This window comes from Heterodontus francisci, chromosome 12 (genome assembly GCF_036365525.1).
Source record: "Heterodontus francisci isolate sHetFra1 chromosome 12, sHetFra1.hap1, whole genome shotgun sequence".
NCBI lineage: Eukaryota > Metazoa > Chordata > Chondrichthyes > Heterodontiformes > Heterodontidae > Heterodontus > Heterodontus francisci.
In genome coordinates, this window is record NC_090382.1 from 96909946 (window position 1) to 96934560 (window position 24615).

Sequence of the window (24615 nt, forward strand, 5' to 3'; positions counted from 1 at the left end):
AGGAAAATAAATAAAAGATGGAGCATGAACCTCTTCCTTCCAATACAGTGATCAACCACAGAAAAGCATTATTGGAAACCTATCTGTTACCCATAAGCAAAGGAAGGTTTAAAGATAACATAGTTATTCAATTTTTGGGTCCTTTATGGGAGATAGTGGCCCAGATAATATTTGTCAATGAAGTGCATGCCTGAGACAAGCAGACACCTTAATCACTTGCTATTAAAGACAGCTGTGGAGTGGTATCCCCGTGGCAAAAAAACTTTAATTCCCATTTCACCCGAGTTCTGCCAGTGTCCCTTTTTCCATCTCCCTAAACTCAGTTTTAGTACATATTTTAAAACTAGTTTGTTTACATTTTCGTATAGAATAGCAATTATCATCTCTCTGGTATTGCTCATGGTTACTCACAAGAAACACAAAAAAGTGGCCTCTAAGTATGATGGTTAAAGTATGGCATGAAATAGTGCATGCTGCATGCATGACTTTTGATGTATTGTAGATATATGGTAGGCAGCAGACAATAAACAGCAGGTATGCAATTTTTATTTTATAAATGCATGTCAATCTAGCATGCAGCTTTTTAAAAACTTAAAATCAGAAGTATTTTATACAATTTCACAGGAGTGATCTTTGATCTTACAGGGAAGCAGCTGGTCTCTGCTCAGCAATGTCTAATTCCCTGCAGTGGTATGGCAAGATAGAGAATTAGCAGATACAATCCATGTTTCATAATTCCAAGGCATGTCAGTTGTGTGCTCTGTTCAATAAAATTTGTACTAATAAATAACAAAATTGAAGTTGTAAAAAGGTCCTTACTTGTGTCCACCCTTGAACAACTGGCTGTCACACAGGCCACAGATGGTGGCTGCAGATTCATAGTAATTAGGCCATGAGTTTTGTTCAAGTGTTATGGTCTCGTTTACTGTCGACAAGATCAACCGTGAGCTGTTTAGTTCCTGAATTAGACTGAAAATTTCATGAAGTTCAGCCTCATTCTCAGGGATCTGAACTGTCCTCCTGAGCAGCAGTAATGTAGTCTGGCGTTGTAAATCCTTTGAGGTCTGAGTTAGCCCTTCCTCTGGATTCAGCAGACCCAAGGAAAGTGCACTGTTTATCTGCAATTAAAATTTAAAACAATATATTTAAAAAATATATAATACAAAGCGTAACTGTGTACAACGTCTTGAGCATCTATCATTTACTGGCTCTGCCTTCATATCTATGAACACATTATTCGACAAATCATTGTCATTTTGAACTGCAGATGTTTGTTACTTTCCTATTAACTGTAACTACGCACTCTTTCTCCTGTTCCTCTTGGCCGCATAAAGGAAAAAAACTAACCTTTTTTGGCCTTATTTGTTCCAGGTTAGCTTGGCAGGAAAGCAGCATGGGCTTCCTGCTTCAAGCAAAGATGAAATTGCAGTTAGGTCCCAATTCTATCAACAAAGTGATTCCTGACAACGCAGCCGGTCACTGACGTCATCAGGCTGCGCCAAGGTGTGCACTTGCGCCGACGGGCTCCTGCTCTCTGCGTGTGCGCTGCATTCCGAGTTGCCAGGACTGGTTAGCGCATGCGCCGATGACGTCATCGCGTGACGTGTGTATCTTCGGGCAACGCGCCTGGTCAGCCTCTACGCATACAGCAATGCAACGATAACGCATTCACCCATGCATCAAGCTCCGCTCCCCACCCACCCCGCTGCTCTCTCCGGCCGCTCCGCTCCCCCTTCTTGCTGCTCTCTCCGGCCACTCCACTCCCCCCCCACCCCGCTGCTCTCACGGCCGCTCCGCTCCCCTATCTCGCTGCTCTCCAGCCGCTCCGCTCCCACCCCCCCACCCCCCCCACCCCCCGGCCCGCTCGTTCACCCCCCCCCACCCCCTTTCACCGGCCTGCTCCGCTCCCCCGCCTTTCACCGGCCCGCTCCACTTCCCCACCAACTCCCTCCACAACCGTCTCCGGCGCGTTCTGCTCCGCTGTCGCTGGCCCGGTTCGCTGCTAACACCACCCGCCCCAACCAAGTCCCCGTCACGCTCCACTTCCCACCGCCCCCCACCCCCGTCGCGATTGTTTTCTCCCTCCCGCCATTGTGTGCTGCCATGTGTTTAGGTCAGGTTGTCATGGTGTGATTATTTGAGCAGCGCCATCTTTAGTCCTGGCAGCTGCCTGAAGTCGCAGATTGTGATGTTTTAGTGGCACGTGCTGCATTTGCGCAAGTGCCACTGCAGCGCCACCTAGTGGTAGTGTTGTCAGCAAACACAGCCTTATATCAATGGGACCAGTCTTTAAAGGACCCCACTGGCCTTGGACAGGTGAACTTGCCACTTGGTCAGGACAGCAGGTTAAATTTGCAGACAGTGGGATCCTAATGGTTTTCAGTTAACAGGCAATTTTCAATGACCGCCCACCTGGTTTTTGCCAGGTGGGTAGGGTTAAATCGCCCTCAAGATGTCAGAAACAAGTTCACTACAATAATCCAGGACAAAGCAACCCACTTGATTGGGATCCCACCTTAAGTATTCACTCCCACGAACAAGGACATGCCGCAGGTGCAGTGGGTACCATCTACAATATACACTGCAGCAACTTGCCAAGGCTTCTTCGATAGCCTCTCCCAACCCTGAGGCCTCTTCCGCTAGAAGAACAAGGATAGCAGGCGCATGAGAACACCACCACCTACAAGTTCTCCTCCAAGTCGTGTTCCTTTATAGTTGTGGGGTCAAAATCCTGGAACTCCCTACTTAATAGCACTGTGGGGGTACCTACACCACAAGGACTGGAGCAATTCAAGAAGGTGGATCACCACCATTTTCTTAAGGAAAATTAGGAATCGTCAACAAGTGCTGGCCTTGCCAGCAATGTCCACATGAACAAATAACAATAAAAAAAATCAGTGCTGCAGTTCCTTAAATGTTCCAAGTTTTATTTCATGTTTTAAAAGCCATAAATGTGAGCTGCATATTTATGCTGTAAAAGTAAACTTTAATTGTTAAATCAGTCAATAAGACTGCATAATGAATAAGAGGATTTAAAATACACATTTAGAAAGCTTTGAAATATTGACTTCTACTTGTTGAAATACATCATTGCAAGTTTAAAACCTATAACTACCTTGGTTGGGAAAATACTGCCCACACTCAAAGGACCTCATGGTAGAAAAGCTAACAGAATGTGCACTCCTTAAAATCACATTTTCTGTCATAATCAATCTCAAATTGTATTCTAATTTAAATTTACAAAATACTTAAAGGGATAGACAGGGCAGATGCAGGTAAGATGTTTCCTCTGGTTGGGGAGTCCAGGACCAGGGCACACAATTTCAAAATAAGGGGGAAGCCACTTAGAACCAAGATGAGGAGAATTTTTTTTACTCAGAGGGTTGTGAATCTTTGAAATTCTCTACCCCAGAGAGCTGTGGAAGCTCAGTCATTGAGTAGGTTAAAGCAGAGATTGAGAGATTTCTAAATATTCAATGACATAAAGGGATATGGGGATAGTGTGGGAAAAAGGTATTGATGTGGATGATCAGCCATGATCGTATTGAATGGCACAACAGGCTCAATGAGCTGAATGGCCTACTCCTGTTCCTGTGTTCCAAATCAGCACAACTGTAATTACAAAGAGGCTACATTCACAATTGGTGACTAACCAAATGCTCTAGTTAAAAGGTTGATGGCAAAATTGGAGTGAACGAGAAGAAAGCATTTGATGGGTTCAGTTTAGGACAATGAGCTCATCACTGTAGAAGACGGTTTTGGTTCGAGAAACTGTATATATAAAACAACTTAATGTTCCATCACCCCATAAAGCATTGATTTCTTCAAAAATCACACCCTGCAAGAAGTTTTACATTCCCTTTTATAGCTTCATGATTTATGATTTTGTGCATATTAAAATAATGGAACATTATGCATAAAAACACAAATTAGGGATGAAGGTTCAGAACAATATAAATATAAAATCAGATACATGAACCACACATTAAGGACCTGCCAACCAGGATGCGCAGGTTTATTAGAGAACACGAATTATGTGACTACTGTTATGAACTCTGGACTTTGTAGTATGATTTATTTTTTTAAAAAGTAAATTTAAATGTAGTGCAAGGAAGATTCGGAGGAGACCTCACATGAACACTATCTGGAGACAAGGCAGGGATCCTAGTTCCCATGCAAACATGGAACTCAGATCAGAGATTGTTTTGAAAGCAGAATGCAGGTTCTAACAACTGAAGAACTATGGGTTCCGCTCTCAGATCGTAAACAGGGAGCCAGGGCTCTGAAGGTGCAAACTAGAGTGGAAATTTTTAACACCTGGAGGCAAAGGAAGGCCCAGGTGGTTCTGCTATGGCCAGACTTGTGGACTCTGCATATTGAAAAAGGCAAAAACTATTCACTTTTGATTCTGAATAATTTCAACAGGCTTTCAGAAGTTTGGAGGCTGTAAGGAAGACTGGAAGACACAAAGACCACCAGTGGCAGCCTCAGAAGAGAGAGAGAGAAAACATCAGCTGTCAGGGCATTGATGCAGTGAAAGGCTGCTAAGACTGGAGTCGAATTCAAAAGCTGAGGTTTGTGGAGGAAAAAGACCAACGGGGTCATCAGAGGTAGTATACGGTGGTATTCACTGAAGTTCAGGTTGAATGTGCTCGGAAGAAGCGAGCGAAGAGAATACTGACTTTGATAAGGACTGGGTGATCGAAACCATTGCAATTGGGAGGAGTTTGGGACTTTTAACTGCGAAGATATTGCTTCAAGGAGGACACTATAACATAAATGTGATGTGGGGTTTTCAAGTATTTTAATAAGTTAAAGGGAAATACCTTTGTAATTTAGTGTATTAGCTACGTACAAAGTACTATTTAGTTAATGTCGATTTTTCATTTAGCTATTATAGTAAAAGGCTTAAAACGTGAAATCTTGTGTAATTTTCTAAATTGGTCTAGGGAGTTCATATCCTGTGTTTTAACATTAACGGTCTCACTGAGGTCAGAACACTACCCATATTCTGTGCATGAGTGTGTGAGACTTGAGACATAATAAAGAAAAATTAATGTACGATCATTAGTCACACCAGGCCATCAATAAAATAAAATCAATGACTGCTTTAAAGGCAGCCAGTAATCGCGCAAGGGTAGTTATTGATCTCAACCACATAGTCATGGGAGGTTTAGGGTACAAGGATGAGTAACCCAGAGGCCTGGACTAATAATCTGGAGACAAGAGTTCAAATCCCACCAGGGCAGCCTGTGAATTTAAATTCAGTTAATTGAATAAATATGGAATAAAAAGCTGGTGGCCATGAAACTACTGGATTGTCATAAAAACCCATTTGGTTCACTAATGTCCTTGAGAGAAGGAAATCTGCCATCCTTACTTGGTTTGGCCGACATGTGACTCCAGACCCACAGTAATGAGCGTGACTCTCAAATGCCCTCTGAAATGGCCCAGCAAGCCACTCAGCTGTATCAAAACTACCAAAAACTGTAACCCAGACAGACTGCAGCAGTTCTAGAAGGTACTTCTGAAGGGCAAGTAGGGATGGCCAATAAATACTGGCTTTGACAACAACACCTACATCCCATGGCTGAAAATTGCCAACCTAACAACTGGAAAATGTTTAGTATTAAGAAACCTCAATAAAGTGAAATGAGTGAAAACTACATGCCTAAATATGCACATTGAAGGGGCAGTAGGGGGTGCGCGCAAGAGGAAAAGGTAATATATATAATAGTTCAAAAGCAAACTAAGGGGAAAAGAGTAGACTAACAGTCAGAAATTATGCTTTAGGCACCACATGGTAAGGGAAAACTAAAAGATGTAAAGTAATTACACCAGGAAGAGAAATAAAAAATAATGCATGAAGTACAAGGATCAAATTGAATGAATTGCAGGTGCAAACTGAACTTGGAGGGTATGGCATGATAGCTATGATGGCTGCAATATGGTCAGGACTGAGAACTAAATATACCAGGTTATAAAGGAAACCAGTAGAGGGGAAGGATATAATAAAAGGTAAGTCAGCAGTAGAAATTTTCTGGGCGGAATTAAGAAATAGGACCGTAATGGGAGCTCAGTATAGGTCCCCTGGGTAGAAGCTGTGAAGTGGCGGATTGCATAAATGTTGAGAGGCATAGTAGCTTTAATGGGGAATTCTAACTTTCATGTAGATTGGGCTAAGCAGATGGCAAATGTAAGAAAAGTAACGAATTTTGAGTGTTTCAGGATAGTTCATTGCAGCATTCTACTCTAGAACCAAGGGGGCATGCCTTATTAGAGTTAATAATAAGCCAAGTGTAGCTAACATCCTAACAGCGTGTGAACATTCATCAAATAGTGATATCATAATGACTTCAATGCAATGTTTGAATGGGAAAAGTGCAAAACAGCTGCTAGATTTAGGTATGGCTGACTTTAATTTGATGAGACAGAGCCGTCCTGACGCAGCCCCCTTCTATTTTCCAGGCACTCCTACCTCCAACCCCATCTCCACAGGGCTGGGAAAATTCAGCCCCAGGATTCTAGATTTGGATAGGGCTGACTTCAAAACGATAAGGCACAGACTGTCCAAAGAAAACAAAGCAAATCTGTTCATGAGTAAAATGACAGAAGATCAGTAGGTGTTCAAAAACAAATGTGAGATACAGATTCAGTTTATACCCCTAACGGGCAAGACCTCTAACTTGCCAAAAAATGACTGCCATTGACAACTAAAGAGGCAAGAGACAACATAAAACAAAGAAAAAGCACATAAAAATACAAATAAAAGCACAGATCCTGGCAAATGGGAAAGATACAAAGAACAGCAAAGAGTGATAAACGGATAGCAGGAGCTACAAAAAAGGAGTATGAAAAGAAATTGCAAGAGATATCAAAATATCACAAAAAAGTACAATTATAGTAGCAAAAAGAGGGCAGTCAAGAGCAATGTAGGCCCCTTGAAAACTGACCATTGTCACTGAAAATAAAGAAATGGCAGACATGCTGAATGATTACTTTGTGCTAGCACTTACAGTATAGGAAGAGGTCAGTATGCCAGACATCCCAAGGAAACTAATTTTGAATCAGAGACAGGGACTCACCCAAATGAACACAGGCAAAATATAGATAATGAAAAAAATAAAGGCCTAAAAAAAGAGCCATATATCCAATTTTTTGATGACACAAAGATAGGCAGCATTTCAAGCAGTGTAGGATGGAAGCACCACTTTACAAAGGGATATTGATAGTTTTGCCCATTCACTTAAACTATGACAGTGGAATTTCAATGTAGACAAACAAGAGGTCATCCACGTTGGACCTAAAAAAGCACAGAACAGGCTACTTTCTAAATGGCAAGAAACTGGAAACAGTGGAGCTCCAATGAGACTTAGGGGTCCAGGTACAGAGATCATGAAAATGTCATGAACAGCAACAGAAAATAATCAAAAAGGCTGATGGAATGCTGGATTTTCTATCTACACTTTTTGGGATTTTCTTCTCCCTGCAGCTCTCACATGCGTTCAAGTCTTAAGAAGGAATTTTCCTCCACACAAGATCAGGGGGCAGGTTGTTCAACCTTGCCCGTCTAAGAGCGAAGTCCAAAGTACGGAAAGTCCTCATCAGGGAACTCCTCTTTGCTGACGATGCTGCTTTAACATCTCACACTGAAGAGTGTCTGCAGAGTCTCATCGACAGGTTTGCGGCTGCCTGCAACGAATTTGGCCGAACCATCAGCCTCAAGAAAACGAACATCATGGGACAGGATGTCAGAAATGCTCCATCCATCAATATTGGCGACCACACTCTGGAAGTGGTTCAACAGTTCACCTACCTAGGCTCAGCTATCACCAGTAACCTGTCTCTCGATGCAGAAATCAACAAGCGCATGGAAAGGCTTCCACTGCTATGTCCAGACTGACCAAGAGAGTGTGGAAAAATGGCGCACTGACACGGAACACAAAAGTCCGAGTGTATCAAGCCTGTGTCCTCAGTACCTTGCTCTATGGCAGCGAGGCCTGGACAACGTATGTCAGCCAAAAACGATGTCTCAATTCATTCCATCTTCGCTGCCTGAGGAGAATACTTGGCATCAGGTGGCAGGACCGTATCTCCAACACAGACGTCCTCGAGGCGGCCAACATACCCAGCTTATACACACTACTGAGTCAGCGGCGCTCGAGATGGCTTGGCCATGTGAGCCGTATGGAAGATGGCAGGATCCCCAAAGACACATTGTACAGCGAGCTCGCCACTGGTATCAGACCCACCGGCTGTCCATGTCTCCGCTTTAAAGACATCTGCAAACGCGACATGAAGTCCTGTGACATTGATCACAAGTCGTGGGAGTCAGTTGCCAGCGTTCGCCAGAGCTGGCGGGCAGCCATAAAGGCGGGGCTAAAGTGTGGCAAGTCGAAGCGACTTAGCAGTTGGCAGGAAAAAAGACAGAAGCGCAAGGGGAGAGCCAACTGTGTAACAGCCCCGACAAACAAATTTTTCTGCAGCACCTGTGGAAGAGCCTGTCACTCTAGAATTGGCCTTTATAGCCATTCCAGGCGCTGCTCCACACACCACTGACCACCTCCAGGTGCTTACCCATTGTCTCTCGAGATAAGGAGGCCAAAGAAGATATCTACAGGACTAGCATTCAAGGGGGTCATGTTTCAATTATATAAAGCTCTGGTTAGACCACACCTGGAGTACTATGAGCAGTTCTGGGCACAACACCGTAGGAAGGATATAGTGGCCTTGGAGGAACTGCAACACAGATTTACCAGAATGATAACTGGACATAAAGGGTTAAATTACAAGGAGATTAAAGAAACCAGGGTTGTAATCCCTGGAATTTAGGAGGTCAGGGGGTGATCTGATTGAAGTTTTCAAGAGGTGAGGTGAGAGTGACTGCCCTTGACAACAAGGCAGCATTTGACCAAAGGCATCAAGGAGCCCGAGCAAAACTGGAGTCAATGGGATTTAGACATGAATATAGGAGGCATGATCAGTAGGTTTGCAGATGACACGAAAATTGGTGGTGTCGTAAATAGTGAGGAGGAAAGCCTTAGATTACAGGAAGATATAGTTGGGCTGGTAAGATGAGCAGAGCAGTGGCAAATGGAATTTAATCCTGAGAAGTGTGAGGTGAATCATTTTGGGAGGACTAACAAGGCAAGGGAATATACAATGGATGGTGAGACCCTAGGAAGTACAGAGGGTCAGAGGGACCTTTGTGTACGTGTCCATAGATCACTGAAGGCAACAGCACAGGTAGATAAGGTGGTTAGGAATGCATATGGGATATTTGCCTTTATTAGCCAAAGCATAGAATATAAGAGCAGGGAGGTTATGATGGAGCTGTATAAAACGCTAGTTAGACCACAGCTGGAGTACGGTGTACAGTTCTGGTCACCACGTTATAGGAAGGATGTGACTGCACTAGAGAGGGTGCAGAGGAGATACACCAGGATGTTGCCTGGACTGGAGCATTTCAGCTATGAAGAGAGACTGGATAAGCTGGGGTTGTTTTCCTTGGATCAGAGAAGGCTGAGGGGGAACCTGAATGAGATATACAAAATTATATGGGGCATTGATAGGATAGATAGGAAGAAACTTTTTCCCTTAGTGGAGGGGTCAATATCCTGGGGGTATACATTTAACGTAAGGAGCAGGAGGTTTAGAGGGGAGTTCAGGAAAAAAAATTTCACCCAGAGGGTGGTTGGAATCTGAAACACACTGCCTGAAGGGGTGGTAGAGGCAGGAACTGTCACAACATTTAAGAAGTATTTAAATGAGCACTTGAAACGCCACAGCATACAAGGCTACGGGCCAAGTGCAGGAAAATGGGATTAGATTGGATGGTTGCTTGATGGTCGGCATGGGTCGAAGGGCTTGTTTCTGTGCTGGATAACTCTATAATCGGGAGAAAACTCTCTGCTGGTTGGAATCATACCTAGCACAAAGGAAGATGGTTGTGGTTGTTGGAAGTCAATTCAGTCCCAGGACATCACTGCAGGTGTTTCTCAGGGTAGTTTATTTTTTAGTTTAGTTTAGAGATACAGCACTGAAACAGGCCCTTCGGCCCACCGAGTCTGTGCCGACCATCAACCACCCATTTATACTAATCCCATATTCCTACCACATCCCCACCTGTCCCTATATTTCCCTACCACCTACCTATACTAGGGGCAATTTATAATGGCCAATTTACCTACAAACCTGCAAGTCTTTTGGCTTGTGGGAGGAAACCGGAGCACCCGGAGAAAACCCACGCAGACACAGGGAGAACTTGCAAACTCCACACAGGCAGTACCCAGAATTGAAGCCGGGTCGCTAGAGCTGTGAGGCTGCGGTGCTAACCACTGCGCCACTGTGCCGTCCTAGGCCCAACCATCTTCAGCTGCTTCATTAACTTACTATAGACATATTAATAGTAAAAAGATAGTACAGGATGGGTGGGGCCGATTAAGGACCATAAAGGGGATTTACACATGGAGACAGAGGGCATAGCGAGGTATTAAATGAATACTTTGCATCGGTCTTTACCAAGGAAGAGGATGCAATGCAGGCAATGGTGAAAAAGGAGGTAATTCAGATACTAGAAGGGTTTAACATTGATAAAGGAGGAGGTGGTGTTGGATAGGCTGCCTGTACCTAAGGTGGATAAGACACCAGGACCGGATGAGATGCATCCAAGGATACTGAGGGAAATGAGAATGTAAATTGTGGAGACACCGGCCATAATGTTTCAGCCTTCCTTAGACTCAGGGGTGGTGGCAGAGGACTGGAAAATTGCAAACATTACACCCTTGTTCAAAAAAAGGGTGTAAAGATAAGCCCAGCAATTACAGGACAGTCAGTTTAACTTTGATAGTGGGGAAAATTCTAGAAAGATTAATTCGGGACAAAATTAACAGTCACATGGACAAATGTGGGTTAATTAAAGAAAGCCAGCATGGATTTTTTAAGGTAAAATTATGTTTAACTAACTTGCTGGAGTTTTTTGAAGAGGTAACAGAGAGGGTTGATGAGGGAAATGCAGTTGATGTGGTTACATGAACTTCCAAAAAGCATTTGATACAGTGCCACACAACAGACTTGAGTAAAGTCATAGCTCATGGAATAAACAGGACAGTAGTAACATGGATGCGGAATTGGCTAAGTGACAGAAAACAAAGAGTTAATGAATGTTTTTCAGGCTGGAGGAAGGTTTGCAGTGGAGTTCCCCAGGAACCCTTGCTTTTCCCGATATATATTAATGACCAAGACCTTGGTGTACAGGCACAATTTCAAAGTGTGCCAATGATACGAAACTTGGTAGCATTGTGAACTGTGAGGAGGATATAGTGTAGAACCTCAAAAGGACATAGACAAGTTGGTGGAATGGGTGGACAGGTGGCAGACTAAGTTCAATGCGGAGAAACGTGAAATGATACATTTTGGTAGGAAGAACATGAAGAGACAATATAAAATAAAGGGTACAATTCTAAAGGGGATGCAGGAGCAGAGGGTCCTGGCTGTATATGTGCATAAGTCATTCAAGGTGGCAGGACAGGTTGAGAGCGCAGTTAATAAAGCATACAGTATCCTGGGCTTTATTAATAAGGGCTTGAGTACAAGAGCAAGGAGGTTATATTGAACTTGTATAAGACACCAGTTCAGCCTCAGGTGGAGTATTGTGGCCAGTTCTGGGCGCTACACTTTACGAAACATGTGAAGGCATTACAGAGGGTGCAGAAAAGATTCACAAGAATGGTTCCAGGGATGAGGAACTTTAGTTATGAAGATAGATTGGAGAAGTTGGGACTATTCTCCTTGGAAAAGAGAAGGCGGAGAGGAGATTTGATAGAGGTATTCAAAATCATGAGGGGGCTGGACAGAGTAGATAAGCAGAAACTGTTCCCACTCATGAAAGGATCGAGAACGAGACGACACAGATTTAAAGGGATTGGTCAAAGAAGCAAAAGTGACATGAAGAAAACCACTTGCTGCGTGAAAAGGTTGAAGGTCTAGAATGCATTGCCTGAGTGTGTGGTGGAGGCAGGTTCAATTGATGCATTCAAAAGGGAATTAGGCTGCAATATGAAAAGTAAGAATGTGCAGGGTTATGGGGAGAAGGCAGGAGTGTGGTGAATTGCACATTCCGAGAGACAGTGCAAACATGATGGGCCAAATGGCCTCCTTCTGTGCTGTAACAATTTGATGATTCTGTGGTCAATGACCTTTCCTCCATCATAAAGTCAGAAGTGGGGATGTTCGCTGATGATTGCACAATGTTCAGCACTATTCGTGATTCCTCAGATACTGAAGCAGCCCGTGTCCAGAAGCAGCATGACCTGGACAACACCCAGGTTTGGGCCGATAAGTGGCAAGTAACATTCGCACCACACAAGTGCCAGGCAATGAGCATCTCAAACAAATCAGAATCTAACCACCTCCCCTTGATGTTCAATGGCATTACCATCGCTGAATCCTCCACTATCAACATCCTGAGGGTTACCATTGACCAGAAACTGAACTGGACTGGCCACATAAATACTGTGGCTTCAAGAGCAGTTCAGAGGCGAGGAATTCTGCAGCGTGTAACTCACCTCCTGACTCCCCAATGCCTGTCCATCATCTACAAGGCACAAGTCAGGAGTGTGATGGAATACTCTCCACTTGCCTGAATGGGTGCAGCTCCTACACTCAAGAAGCTTGACATCATCCAGGACAAAGCAGCCCACTTGACTGGTATATCCACCACCTTCAACATTCACTCCCTTCATCACCGATGCATAGTGGCAGTAGAGTGTATCATCTACAAGATGCACTGCAGCAACTCACCAAGGCGCCTTCAACAGCACCTTCCAAACCCACGGACCTCTACACCTAGAAGGACAAGGGCAGCAGATGCATGGGAACACCATCACTTGCAAGTTCCCCTCCAAGCCACACACCATCTTGACTTGGAACTATATTGCCGTTCCTTCACAGTCGCTGGGTTAAAATCCTGGAACTCCCTCCCTAACAGCACTGTTGGTTTACCTACACCCCAAGGACTGCAGCGGTTCAAGAAGGCAATTCACCACCTCCTTCTCAAGGGCAGTTAGGGGTGGGCAATAAATGCGGGCCTGGCCAGCGTGCCCACATCCCATGAACGAATAATAAAAAAAGATATTAAGAACAACTGACAGGGTAGATAGAGAGAAACTATTTCTGCTGGTTGAGGAGTCTAGGACCGAGGCATCGTTTAAAAATTAGAGTCAGACCTTTCAGGACTGAAATCAGAAAACACTTCCACACAAAGGGCGGTCGAAGTTTAAAACTCTATTGCCCAAATGGCAATTGATGCTAAATCAATTGTTAATTTTAAATGAGATTGATAGATTGTTCACTAAAGATATTAAGGGATACATGGGGCAAAGGCAGTTATATGGAGTTAGGTTGCAGATCATACATGATCCCATTATGGATATAGAGGATGCATGGATATAGAGGCCCTGGAGAAGGTGCGGAGAAGATTTACAAGGATGATACCAGAAATGCATTGGTATATACAACAAGAAAGGGTGGGCAGGCTATGCCTTTTTTCTCTTGAAAAAAGGCAGATCAGGGGTGAATTAATAGAGGTCTTTAAAATTATGAAAGGTTTTGATGGAGTGGATAGAGAGAATATTTCCTCTTGCAGAGAACAGACTAACTAGAGGCAATCAATGTAAGATAGTTACCAAGAAATTTGGAAGAAACTTCTTTACCCAAAGAGTGGCAAGAATGTGGAACTTGCTAACACAGGAAGTGGTTGAAGTGAATAGCATTTAAGGGAAAACTAGTCAAGCATATGAGGGAAAAGGGAATAGAGAATTACGATCATCGACTTCGATAAGGAGAGATGGGGGGGGGGGGCTCGAGTGGAGCACAACTTCCAGTATGGACTGGTTGGGCCGAATAGCCTGTTTCTGTGCTGTAACCAGTGAATGGCAGAACAGGCTCAAGGAACTGAATGGCCTATGCCTAATTGAAGCTTGTTGTTGTTCACTATATAGAGTCAGAGATATAGCACTGAAACAGGCCCTTCGACCCACCGAGTCAGTGCCGACCAACAACCACACATTTATACTAATCCTACAATAATCCCATATTCCCCATCACATCCTACCACCTACCTACACTCGGGGCAATTTACCATGGCCAATTTACCCATCAACCTTTGGCTGTGGGAGGAAACCAGAGCACCCGGTGGAAACCCACAGTAACAGGGAGAGCTTGCAAACTCCACACAGGCAGTACCCAGAACCTAACCCGGGTCGCTGGAGGCTGCGGTGCTAACCACTGCGCCACGGTGTTACCCCAAATTCAAATTCCACCTTCTGCTGTGGTGGGATTCGAACCCATGTCTCCAGATCAATACCCTGGGTCTCTGGGTTACTAGTCCAGTGTTAATACCACTACGCCACCGCCTCCCCCTTAGAAACAGTACTCACAACAGGTTTTGATGGCTTTATATCCTGTTTGTCTCTTGTGAAGTCATAGCCACACTTTGGACAAATTCCTGGTTTGTACCGGTTCATGTAGACATATGTACATTTGGGATTTTTACATCGCCCTTTACCTCTGCAAGTTGCCAAACCTAGGTCCTAAAGAACACAATAAAATTTACTTTAAGCAGGTTATTGGCACATCATACCATAACTAGAAACTTAAAAACAGAAGACTTCATAAAGAGTCATAGAATTCAATTAGAATTACCATGAGGGAAGATAATCCAAAAAGTCTAGCCATAAAGTGGCAACTGTGTTACAAGGTGAAAGCAAGCACAGTACCTTTGGAATCTTCGGTACTCTGCCATGTACATTAGGATACAGGTTCATTTGGTTTCTTCCTCGTGGTGTGCCATCAAGTGGAGTTACTGAGTAGATGAGTACTTTCCCGCAGAGAGAAACAAAAATCACCTTTTGATGTACTCACCTTTTGTTGACTTCCTTCTTACTATTGTAGCACCGAAAAAAATTTCTTATTGTTCTCCTTCTCGGTAGAGACACAGGGATGATTTTTAATCCCCCAAAATGGGCGAGTAGGAGTCAGGCGAGATGTTAAAATTTAAAAAATCTCAAACCCAACCCCAGCCTGTCCGCTTCCAGGTTTGGTGTAGACGGGACAGAGGGCAGACAACCCACCCACTCCTAGCAGGCCAGTTGGCAATTTTAATATTTTAATGAGGCTGGTAGCCTTAGACTTAGCTTTGCAGATTTAACCCTGGCCAGCTAAGTTTCCGAGGAAACCCTGCAGCTTAAGGGGAGGCATGGATAGCTTTGGGGAGGAGGTAGATTACTCTAAAGCATTGCTATGGGCCAAGTAGAGAGGGGTGCTTTCACCAGCACCGCCCACAATTCCCTCAAAGTTAACCTCCTTCCCCAGAATCAGATCAAAACCTGCCACAGGTCAGGGATTGAAGTACATCCCACCATCCATTCTCCCAGCTTCAGGCTCCTTATTTGAGGCAGTGGCCTGCTCCAGAGTGTTCCCTGCCCAACTGGAAGCCAAATCTGTCATCTGAGCTGGGATCCTTTTAAAAAAATAAAAGACTGTAAAATAATCAACGAATTGCAATTTGGAGGATGACAGATACTCTTATTGGAGGAAACAATTATGGTAGTTAAAAACTGCAGAACATTTAAAACAAAATTCTAATTCTCTTTCATTGTCCATATGGTACTTACAAAGGCACTCGCTTTGTTGGTTTTCGGAAGAGTCAGGCACACAGTTTTGACAGAAACTGCACTGGTATGAGGTGACCCATTCTCTGTGGCAACTTTTAATCCTATCTATAAAGCAAAAAAAAAATCTATTCTTTATAACAGCAGTTACAAAACCATGGCTTTTAGCTCTGGCAGCAGCACACTAAACCCTCAAATTGAAATAGTGTCTGGCAGTCAGTTCATTATATCTCAGACACCCTGTCAGTATTGGTCCTATGATAATATAACATTCCAATTTCTTGGTGGGACATGAGGAAAAGCATTAAAGCTCCACAGTACTACACCACTTGTCCAGTGATGACAAGAAGTTAACGCTGAAAATACGAACAGGAGTAGCCCCTTTCACCCTGTTCTGCCATTTTATCAGATCAAAACCAATCATTTTCCTCAACTGCATTTACCTGCCGTTGCTCCATATTCTTGAGGGAAGAGTTAATCAGATTGAGTTCAAGTTTATGAATGCTATATGATTGTTACTTTATAATGTAATAACGTTAACCTTTAGCTCTGCTGGTTAAGCAGGGACGTTTACGTCAATTTGAAGTACTACTGGGCTATTGAACCAGAGCTAATCTGGCAACAATGGTTAGTTTCAGGGTGAAGTAATAAGTTTAATTAATGACTAACTTTTGCCCTTCAACCCCAAAATTTATTGATATGCTGTGACCTGTGGAGATGTGGAATTGAATTAACAGTGCACTCCTCCCACCTTGGTCACATGGACTCGATGGGCTGAATGGCCTCCTTCTGTGTCATTTTGACTATGACTGTACACCTGCCTAACAGTTCATTGCCGATTTCAAGATAGAGTTTCAACGTGTGGCTACTCCATTCTCTGGTTATAATGGCAGATTGCTGCTTTGTGCCCTGCACTCTGACTTCACTGAGGGTCAAGGCCATGAGCTTTTCGAAATGCTATGTTCTTGAATTTATACAGTTGACGGATAGTCTAATCAAAGGCCTTAAAATTATTAAGGCACTCAATAGGGTAGATACATAGAAACTATTTTCTGATCAAGGAACTCAGAGCAAGTAATAAAATTAGAACTAGGTCATTTAGGAGTGAAATCAGAAAGTACTTTTTCAAACACAGATTGGTGGAAGTCTGGAATACTCTTCCCAACAGGCTGTGGATGCTGGATCAACTAAATTTTTTTGTTTAGATTGATAGATTTGTGTTAGGTGTTAGAGGAGGGGTTCTTATTTATAATTTACTCCTCGAATCAATAAGCTTCTTAAACATTGAATATCTGGCATAACAGATTTATTAAGCATTAAGTAAATGTAATACTGCTTAAATGTACACTGAAAAGAGAATATTTAAAACTAAACCTTGCTGGTTTAGTTGATTCAAAAGTGTTACGGTTCTGAATCCAGTACCTTGGGCCTTTACGAATCTAAACTCACTACAAACAACTGGTTTTATACATTTCTCTTAGTCCCTCCACGTGACAGACCTGCAGTTCTGCATTACATAAATTATATAATAGTTAAAACACAACTCCATATAAGGATAATTTAATTTATCCCTTAATAAATTTAGTTTTCCTTACTCTTTTCCCCATAAACTTCCTTACTTTATTTTATCAACAGTTTCACTCTTGCTGCACACAATTTCTATGTAAGTGAAGCTTTAATTATAAGTCTGTCTTTGAGCACCATTCCATAGCAGTGTGCTGCTTTTACAGAGGACCCAATTAAAAAGATAATGTTGTTACAACCAAGGCGGGAGGAGTGCACTGTTAATTCAGTCCCACTTCTCCACGGGTCACAGCATATTAATAAATGTTCCCACTTATCGAAACAGACAATTAGATACTTTATTTGTCCCCAGAATAAAAGCACACCAACCAGGTTTCTTTAATCAAGAAAAATTCTTATTTATAAAAGAAAAATTAACTGTTTTTATAAAACCAAGTCTTAACCAATAATGAAATAAATCTATATACGAATTGAGATATTAAAGCTCCTTATTTTCCCTAGCACTCATGCACACACATACAATCAAAAACTGGTTAACCTGGAAACAAACTGATTTTTGTTTACAGTTGTTCCACGGAAATGAAAGGAATAAAAAGCTTTGACTGTCATGATCTGGAAGGAAGCTTTTCAGTTTGGCGAGGTGTCCCAAAGTCGAATAGTTAGATGCCACTCAAAGTCTTTCCAGGTGAGGTTGATGAACAGTCTGTGATGGGTAGGCTTCAACAGCAGAAGGCTTCACATAAGATGTTCCATCATAAGGAGGCAACAGGAATCACACTTGATGCAGGGATTCTTTAGAGAGGTAATACTTTTTCTGGGTCGTCTTCTGATCTCCAGGCAGGTCAAAATCAAATTTCAAATGCCTGCTTTTGTCCAAATCAACTGCCCTTTTAAAGTTCAAAACTGAAACCAAAACTTTCCATAAACAAGTCACATTCCCAGTAATAAGTTCTCTCGTCACTCAAAGGGGGGCTCTGAGGTCAAACCCCTGTGGTTTCCTTGAAATTATCTGTTTCCAATCCTTGCTTACAAGTTCAGATGAAGCAAAGGTTAAAAAGTGTGCAGCACAGGAATTTGGCAGTGTTAAAAAGCATTTATTTAAATGCAAGAAGTATAGTAAATAAAGCCGATGAGCTGAGGGCACAGATAGACACATGGCAACACTATATCATTGCTATAACAGAAACTTGGCCTAAAGAGGGGCAAGAATGGCAGCTCAACATCCTTGGATATAGAGTTTTCAGGTGGGATAGAGAAGGGGATTAAAAAGGAGAGGGTGTAGCATTATTGGTTAAGGAATCAATAAAAGCTGTGAGGAGAGATGATATGCTAAATAAATCATCAAATGAGGCAATATGGGTTGAGCTCAGAAATAAAAAAGGGGCAACCACAATACCAGGAGTGTACTATAGACCCCCAAATAGTGAGAGGGAGATAGAAGAATATGTAGGCAAATTTCTGAGTGCAAAAAACTATGGGGCAATAATAATTGGCGATTTCAACTACCCTAATATCAACCGGGATACAAACAGTGTGAAGGGCACAAAATTCTTGAACTGCATTCAAGAGAACCTTTTTAGCCAGCACATAACAAGCCCAACGAGAGGGAGCCCAATTCTACACTTAGTCTTCAGTAATGAAGCTAGGCAAGTGGATGAAGTAGCAGTGGGTGACCATTTTGGAGATAGTGACCATAATACAGTTAGCTTTAGCATAATCATGGAAAAGGACAAAGATGAAACAGGAGTAAAAGTTCTAAACTGGGAGAAGGCAAATTTGACAAAACCGAGTGGTGACCTGGCAAAAGTGGACTGGATACAGCTACTTGAAGGAAAATCAATGGCAAACCAGTGGGAGGCATTCAAAAGCAAAATTCTACAGGCACAGTGAAGGCATGTCCCCACAAAGATAATGGGTAGTGGGGCCAAATCTAGAGCCTCTGGTTATCTAAAAGCATACAGGGTAAGTTAAAGCAGGAAAAGAAAGCTTATGATGATCACAAAAAACATAATACTTTAGAAAGCTTAGAGGAGTATAGAAAGTGTAGGGGTGAAGTAAAAAAGGAAATCAGAAAAGCAAAGAGAGGACATGAAAAATTATTGGCAGATAAAATCAAGGAAAGTCCAAAGATGTTTTATCAGTACATTAAGAGCAAGAGGAATACTAAGGAAAGGGTAGGGCCTCAGACGTACCAGGGAACTTGTGTGGATGCAAAAAATGTGGACAGGATTCTTAATGAGTTTTTTGTCTCTGTCTTCACAAAGGAGGTGATACAGACATTGTAGTGAAGGGGTTAAATAGACATAAAATGTGAATTAGAAAGGCACCTCAACAGAATATAATTAAGTCATAAGAACATAGGAAATAGAAACAGGAGTAGGCCATTCAGCCCCTCATACCTGCCCCGCCATTCAGTAAGGTCATGGCTGATCTACCCCAGACCTCAACTCCTCTTTCGTGCCAGCTCCTCGTGGCTCTCAATTCCCCGATATTTCAAAATCTATCTACCTCTTCAAATAATTTCAGTGATCTAACCTCCACAACTCTCTGGGGTAGAGAATTCCAGACATTCACTACCCTCCGAGAGAAGAAATTCCTTGGCATCTCGGTTTTAAATGAGTGTCCCCTTACTCTGTCACTATGTCCCCTAGTTCGAGATGCCCCCACTAGTGGAAACATCCTCTCAACATCTAATCGGTCAAGCCCCCTCAGAATCTTGTACGTTTCAATAAGATCACCCCTCATTCTTCTAAACTCTAATGAATAAAGGCCTAACTTGTTTAGCCATTCTTGATAAGTCAACCCCTTTGTCCCAGGAATCAGCCTAGTGAATCTCTTTTGAGCTACCTCCAATGCCAGTATATCCACTCTTAAATACGGGGACCAAAACTGTACACAGTACTCCAGGTGTGGCCTCACCAACACCCTGTACTTTGTAACAAGACTTCCCTATTTTTAAACTCCAACCCCCTAGCAATAAAGGCCAAAATTCCATTTGCCTTCTTAATTACTTGCTGCACCTGCATGCTAACTTTTTGTGTTTCATGCACAAAAACACCCAGATCGCTCTGTGCTGCACTTAGATCCCTCTGTGCTGGATGAAAAAGAAACAGACAAGCTGTTAGAGCAAAGGCAGGTTGAGGGAGTGAAAGTTGATAACTGGGATCGGTGCAGGCTTCGCAACTATGGAATGTTTGAATAATGTAAAACAAAGAGATAATGGACTCAGGCTAGAGACATCTAGCCTTGATAAAGACTAGAAAGGTGTATTCATTAGAGTGCATGATCAATCATCCATTGTTTGACCATATTTCGTGAGAAGAACAGTATACAAGTTTGTGTCTTTGTAATTTCAGGGCACTATCTCAGATTGCCCAAGGTGGACTCTCCCTGCATATGCTCAAATAAAGGATCAAAAACCTGTACCTGAGTATCCTCGTGCAGTGATTGAGTTGACCACAATAGTAGCAAAAGAGATGTGTGAAATATTAGATACGATAAGCATAATGAGAGGGGAAGTACTAGAAGGTTTGACATCCTTGAAAGTGGATAAATCGCCAGGGCCAGATGGATTGCATCCTAGGTTGTTAAAGGAAGCCAGGGAGGAAATAGCGGATGCGCTGGGGATCATCTTCAAATCCTCACTTGATACGGGCGAGGTGCCGGAGGATTGAAGGTCTGCGAACGTTGTACCATTGCTAAAAAAGGTGCAAGGGATAGGCCAAATAATTATTGGCCAGTCAGTCTGACCTCGGTGGTGGGTAAATTATTAGAATCAATTCTGAGGGACAGGATAAACTGCCACTTAGAAAGGCACATATTAATCAGGGATAGCCAGCATGGATTTGTTAAGGAAAGGTCATGTCTTACTAACTTGATTGAGTTTTTTGAGCATGTAACAAGGAGGATTGATGAGAGTAGTGCAGCGGATGTGGTCTACATGGATTTTAGTAGGGCATTAGACAAGGTCCCACATGACAGACTGGTCAGAAAAATGAAACCCCATGGGATACAGGGGAATGCGGCAGGTTGGATCCAAAACTGGCTCAGTGACAGGAGACAAAGGGTAGTAGTCGACGGTTGTTTTTGCGAATGGAACGCAGTTCCCAGTGGTTTTCCACAGGGCTCAGTGTTGGGTCCCTTGCTGTTTGTGGAATACATTAATGATTTGGACTTAAATGTGGGAGGCATGATTGGGAAATTTGCTGATGACACAAAAATTGGCCATGTAATTTATAGTGAAGAGGTAGCTGTAGACTCCACAATTATATCAATGGCTTGGTTGAGTGGGCGGAAAAGTGGCAAATGGAATTCAATCCAGAGAAGTGTGAGGTAACACAGTGGCGCAGTGGTTAGCACTGCAGCTTCACAGCTCCAGGGACCCGGGTTCGATTCTGGGTACTGCCTGTGCGGAGTTTGCAAGTTCTCCCTGTGACCGCGTGGGTTTTCGCTGGGTGCTCCGGTTTCCTCCCACAGCCAAAGACTTGCAGGTTGACAGGTAAATTGGCCATTGCAAATTGCCCCTAGTATAGGTAGGTGGTGGGGAATATGGGTTAGTATAAACGGGTGGTTGTTGATCGGCACAGACTCGGTGGGCCAAAGGGCCTGTTTCAGTGCTGTATCTCTAAATAAATAAAAATAACGCATTTGGGGAGGGCAAACAAAAAAGGGAATACCCAATAAATGGGAGGATATTGAGAGGGATAGAAAAAGGAGACACCTTGGAGTGCATGTCCATAGGTCCCTGAAGGTGGCAGGACAGGTAGATAGAGTGGTGAGGAAGGCATGTGGAATGCTTTCCTTTATTGGCCAAGGTATAGAATACAAAAGCAGGGATATAATGCTGGAACTGTATAAAATGCTGGTTAGGCCACAGCTGGAGTATTGTGTACAGTTCTGGTCACGTTCACAGGAAGGACGTAATTGCTCAAGAGAGTACAGAGGAGATTTACAAGAATGTTGCCAGGGCTTGAAAGTTGCAGCTATGAGGAAAGATTGGATCAGCTAGGGTTGTTTTCCTTAGAACATAGGAGGCTGAGGGGTGACTTAATTGAGGTGTACAAAATTATGAGGGGCCTAGATAAAGTAGACAGGAGGGACCCGTTTCTACTAGCAGAGAGGTCAATTACCAGAGAGTACAGATTTAAAGGTGATTGGTAGAAGGATTCGAGGGGACATGAGGAAAGACTTTTTCACCCTGAGGGTGGTGGGTGTCTGGAATTGACTGCCAGGAACGGTGGTGGAGGCAGAAACCCTCAACTTATTTAAAAAGGTACCTGGACATGTACCTAAAGTGCTGTAACCTGCAGGGCTGTGGACCAGGTACTGGAAGATGGGATTAGATTGGACAGCTAGTTTTTTCGGCCGGCGCAGACACGGTGGACTAAATGACCTCCTTCTGTGCTGTAATTTTTTTATGTTTCAGCTTTTGTTGAACTTTCTTTCAAAACATCCATAAAGTTCAGCTATATCTAGATGTCTCAATGTCCACTGATACCTTTTTCAGTTTTTAAAAACATAGAATTCTAAATTTTAACACAAAAAAATCCTTCTAAAGACTTACCCACCGCTGATGTTAAACTAACCGGCCTGTAATTAATAGGAATATCCATACATCCTTTCTTGAATAACGGTGTCACATTTACTACTCTCCAATCCTCTGGCACCTTTCCCTGTATCTGGGTAAGATTGGAAGATTATGGCAAGCCCTTCCACTATCTCCACTCCCATTTCCTTTTGCAACCTTGAATGCAAGCCTTCCAGACTAGGCAACTTAACCACTCTAAGCAGAAGTAGCCTTTTCAGTACATCCTTCCCATCAATTTTCACTACATCCATTACCTCTACCAAATCCGCTTCTACTGTTACTTCGTCAGCATCCTCTTCCTTAATGAATACTTTGTATCGGTATTTACTAAGTATTCTAGCCTTGCCCTGCATCTCTAAGCATATATCACCCCACCTTCCCAGAAGGTTGACTGCCACAGATCTCCACCTCTTTCTGTTCTATGCTGCCCTTATACATTCCACGTAGGTCAATTGCATCCAGTTAGTTATATCCATAAACTATTTTCTCCTCTGCTTCCCTCTCCTATGTTTTCTGTCGATCTCTCCTTCCAATAATTGTCTCCATCTACCTTCTGTTCTAATGATGTTACCAAAATATTTTATCTTTCTCTCTTTGATGTTATGCACTAAGTTACTCTTTTCTCCAGCCATTTCCAGCACTTCATTAGTCTTTCTGTCTGTGTAGGATATCTGGAGCATCCCCACTATTGGTCCACATCTCAAATGCATTCAGCTTAACAATAGTTACTTTGTTTGTTGTCCATGTCTCAGGAATATAACAGATGTCAAAATGTAGCACCTCAGCAATCTTTTCCAAAGGTTCAAGTTCAGTTTCTTTGATGTTAACAAGTCCTTTCTTCTGACAAAGCTGGTCTTGGCCATCTCAATTCACCTTCAGATTTCACAATCACAACTGCCATTGTCTGTGATAATCGACCCAAGGTACGTGAACTTTTTCACTTGTTCTAGGACTTGACCATTTATTTCAATTTTCACTTCCAGGGTTCGGTCTCTGCTTATCACCATTGTCTTGGTCTTCGTCACATTCATTCTTCATCCATATTCAACACGCCTTGCTTTCACTTTGTTCACAATTACCTGTAGTGCCTCTTGACTCTGCAATCAGTGCAGTGTCATCTGCATATCTCAAGTTGTTAATGCTCAACTCACCAATGTTGCAACCAGGTGGATCTTTTAAGTCTCTGAAGATAGGTTCAGTGTACAGAGTGAAGAGTTTTGGGGACATAACACATCCCTGGCACATTCCTTTTGATTGGGAAACTGTCTGACAAGCCACGATCAAGTCTCATCACAGCTGATCGATTCCAATATAGATTCTGAATTATCCTTTTATCATTTCTGTCAATTTCTAGTTTGTTTAAGCACTCCATTATTTTCTGATAGTAGACTCTATCAAATGCTTTCTCATATTCTACAAAGCATACATACGGTCATGAAAGTGCTTACATTTAACTTTTTTTTTGCTGATATGTGTTAAAACTGAAAAGGTTCCATGGATGTTTTTCCCCCCCCCAAGTTCACTGAAAGGACACTTGAGATGTTGTTTGAAAACAACCTGTGCTGGAAATCATGAGCTTTAAAATCAATAAACAACAGAAACCTTGGTGACCTGGGGAAGATGTTTACAGAGAAGCCAGATGTCAAGGTTTATGGAGCTCAGGAAGTTGACTTTCTGTTCGGGGAACATACTGTTTTCAAGTCATTTGGGGTGTGAACTGTTTTGAAGACAGTTGGCGTTTTGCCTGCCAAGGAAAAAGAAACCACCCAGCTCACCCCTTTCTCTGCCTTTTTGAAGAAACACCGCAAAGATCCAGCGTGGGAGAGCTAAAAT

General features: G+C 42.8%; 1 protein-coding gene across 4 annotated transcripts in view; it reads right to left on the reverse strand.

Annotated features, from left to right (window-relative positions):
- hmgxb3 (HMG box domain containing 3) overlaps nt 1-24615 on the reverse strand; it is a 94471-nt gene that overhangs the window by 31287 nt on the left and 38569 nt on the right. For all 4 annotated transcript variants that reach the window (XM_068043890.1, XM_068043891.1, XM_068043889.1 and 1 more), the window contains exons 12-14: nt 15675-15779; nt 14439-14591; nt 820-1118 (exon numbers count right to left, since the gene is read on the reverse strand). In XM_068043890.1, the coding sequence (XP_067899991.1) occupies nt 820-1118; nt 14439-14591; nt 15675-15779 (557 nt within the window). The remainder of the gene's footprint in view (nt 1-819; nt 1119-14438; nt 14592-15674; nt 15780-24615) is intronic.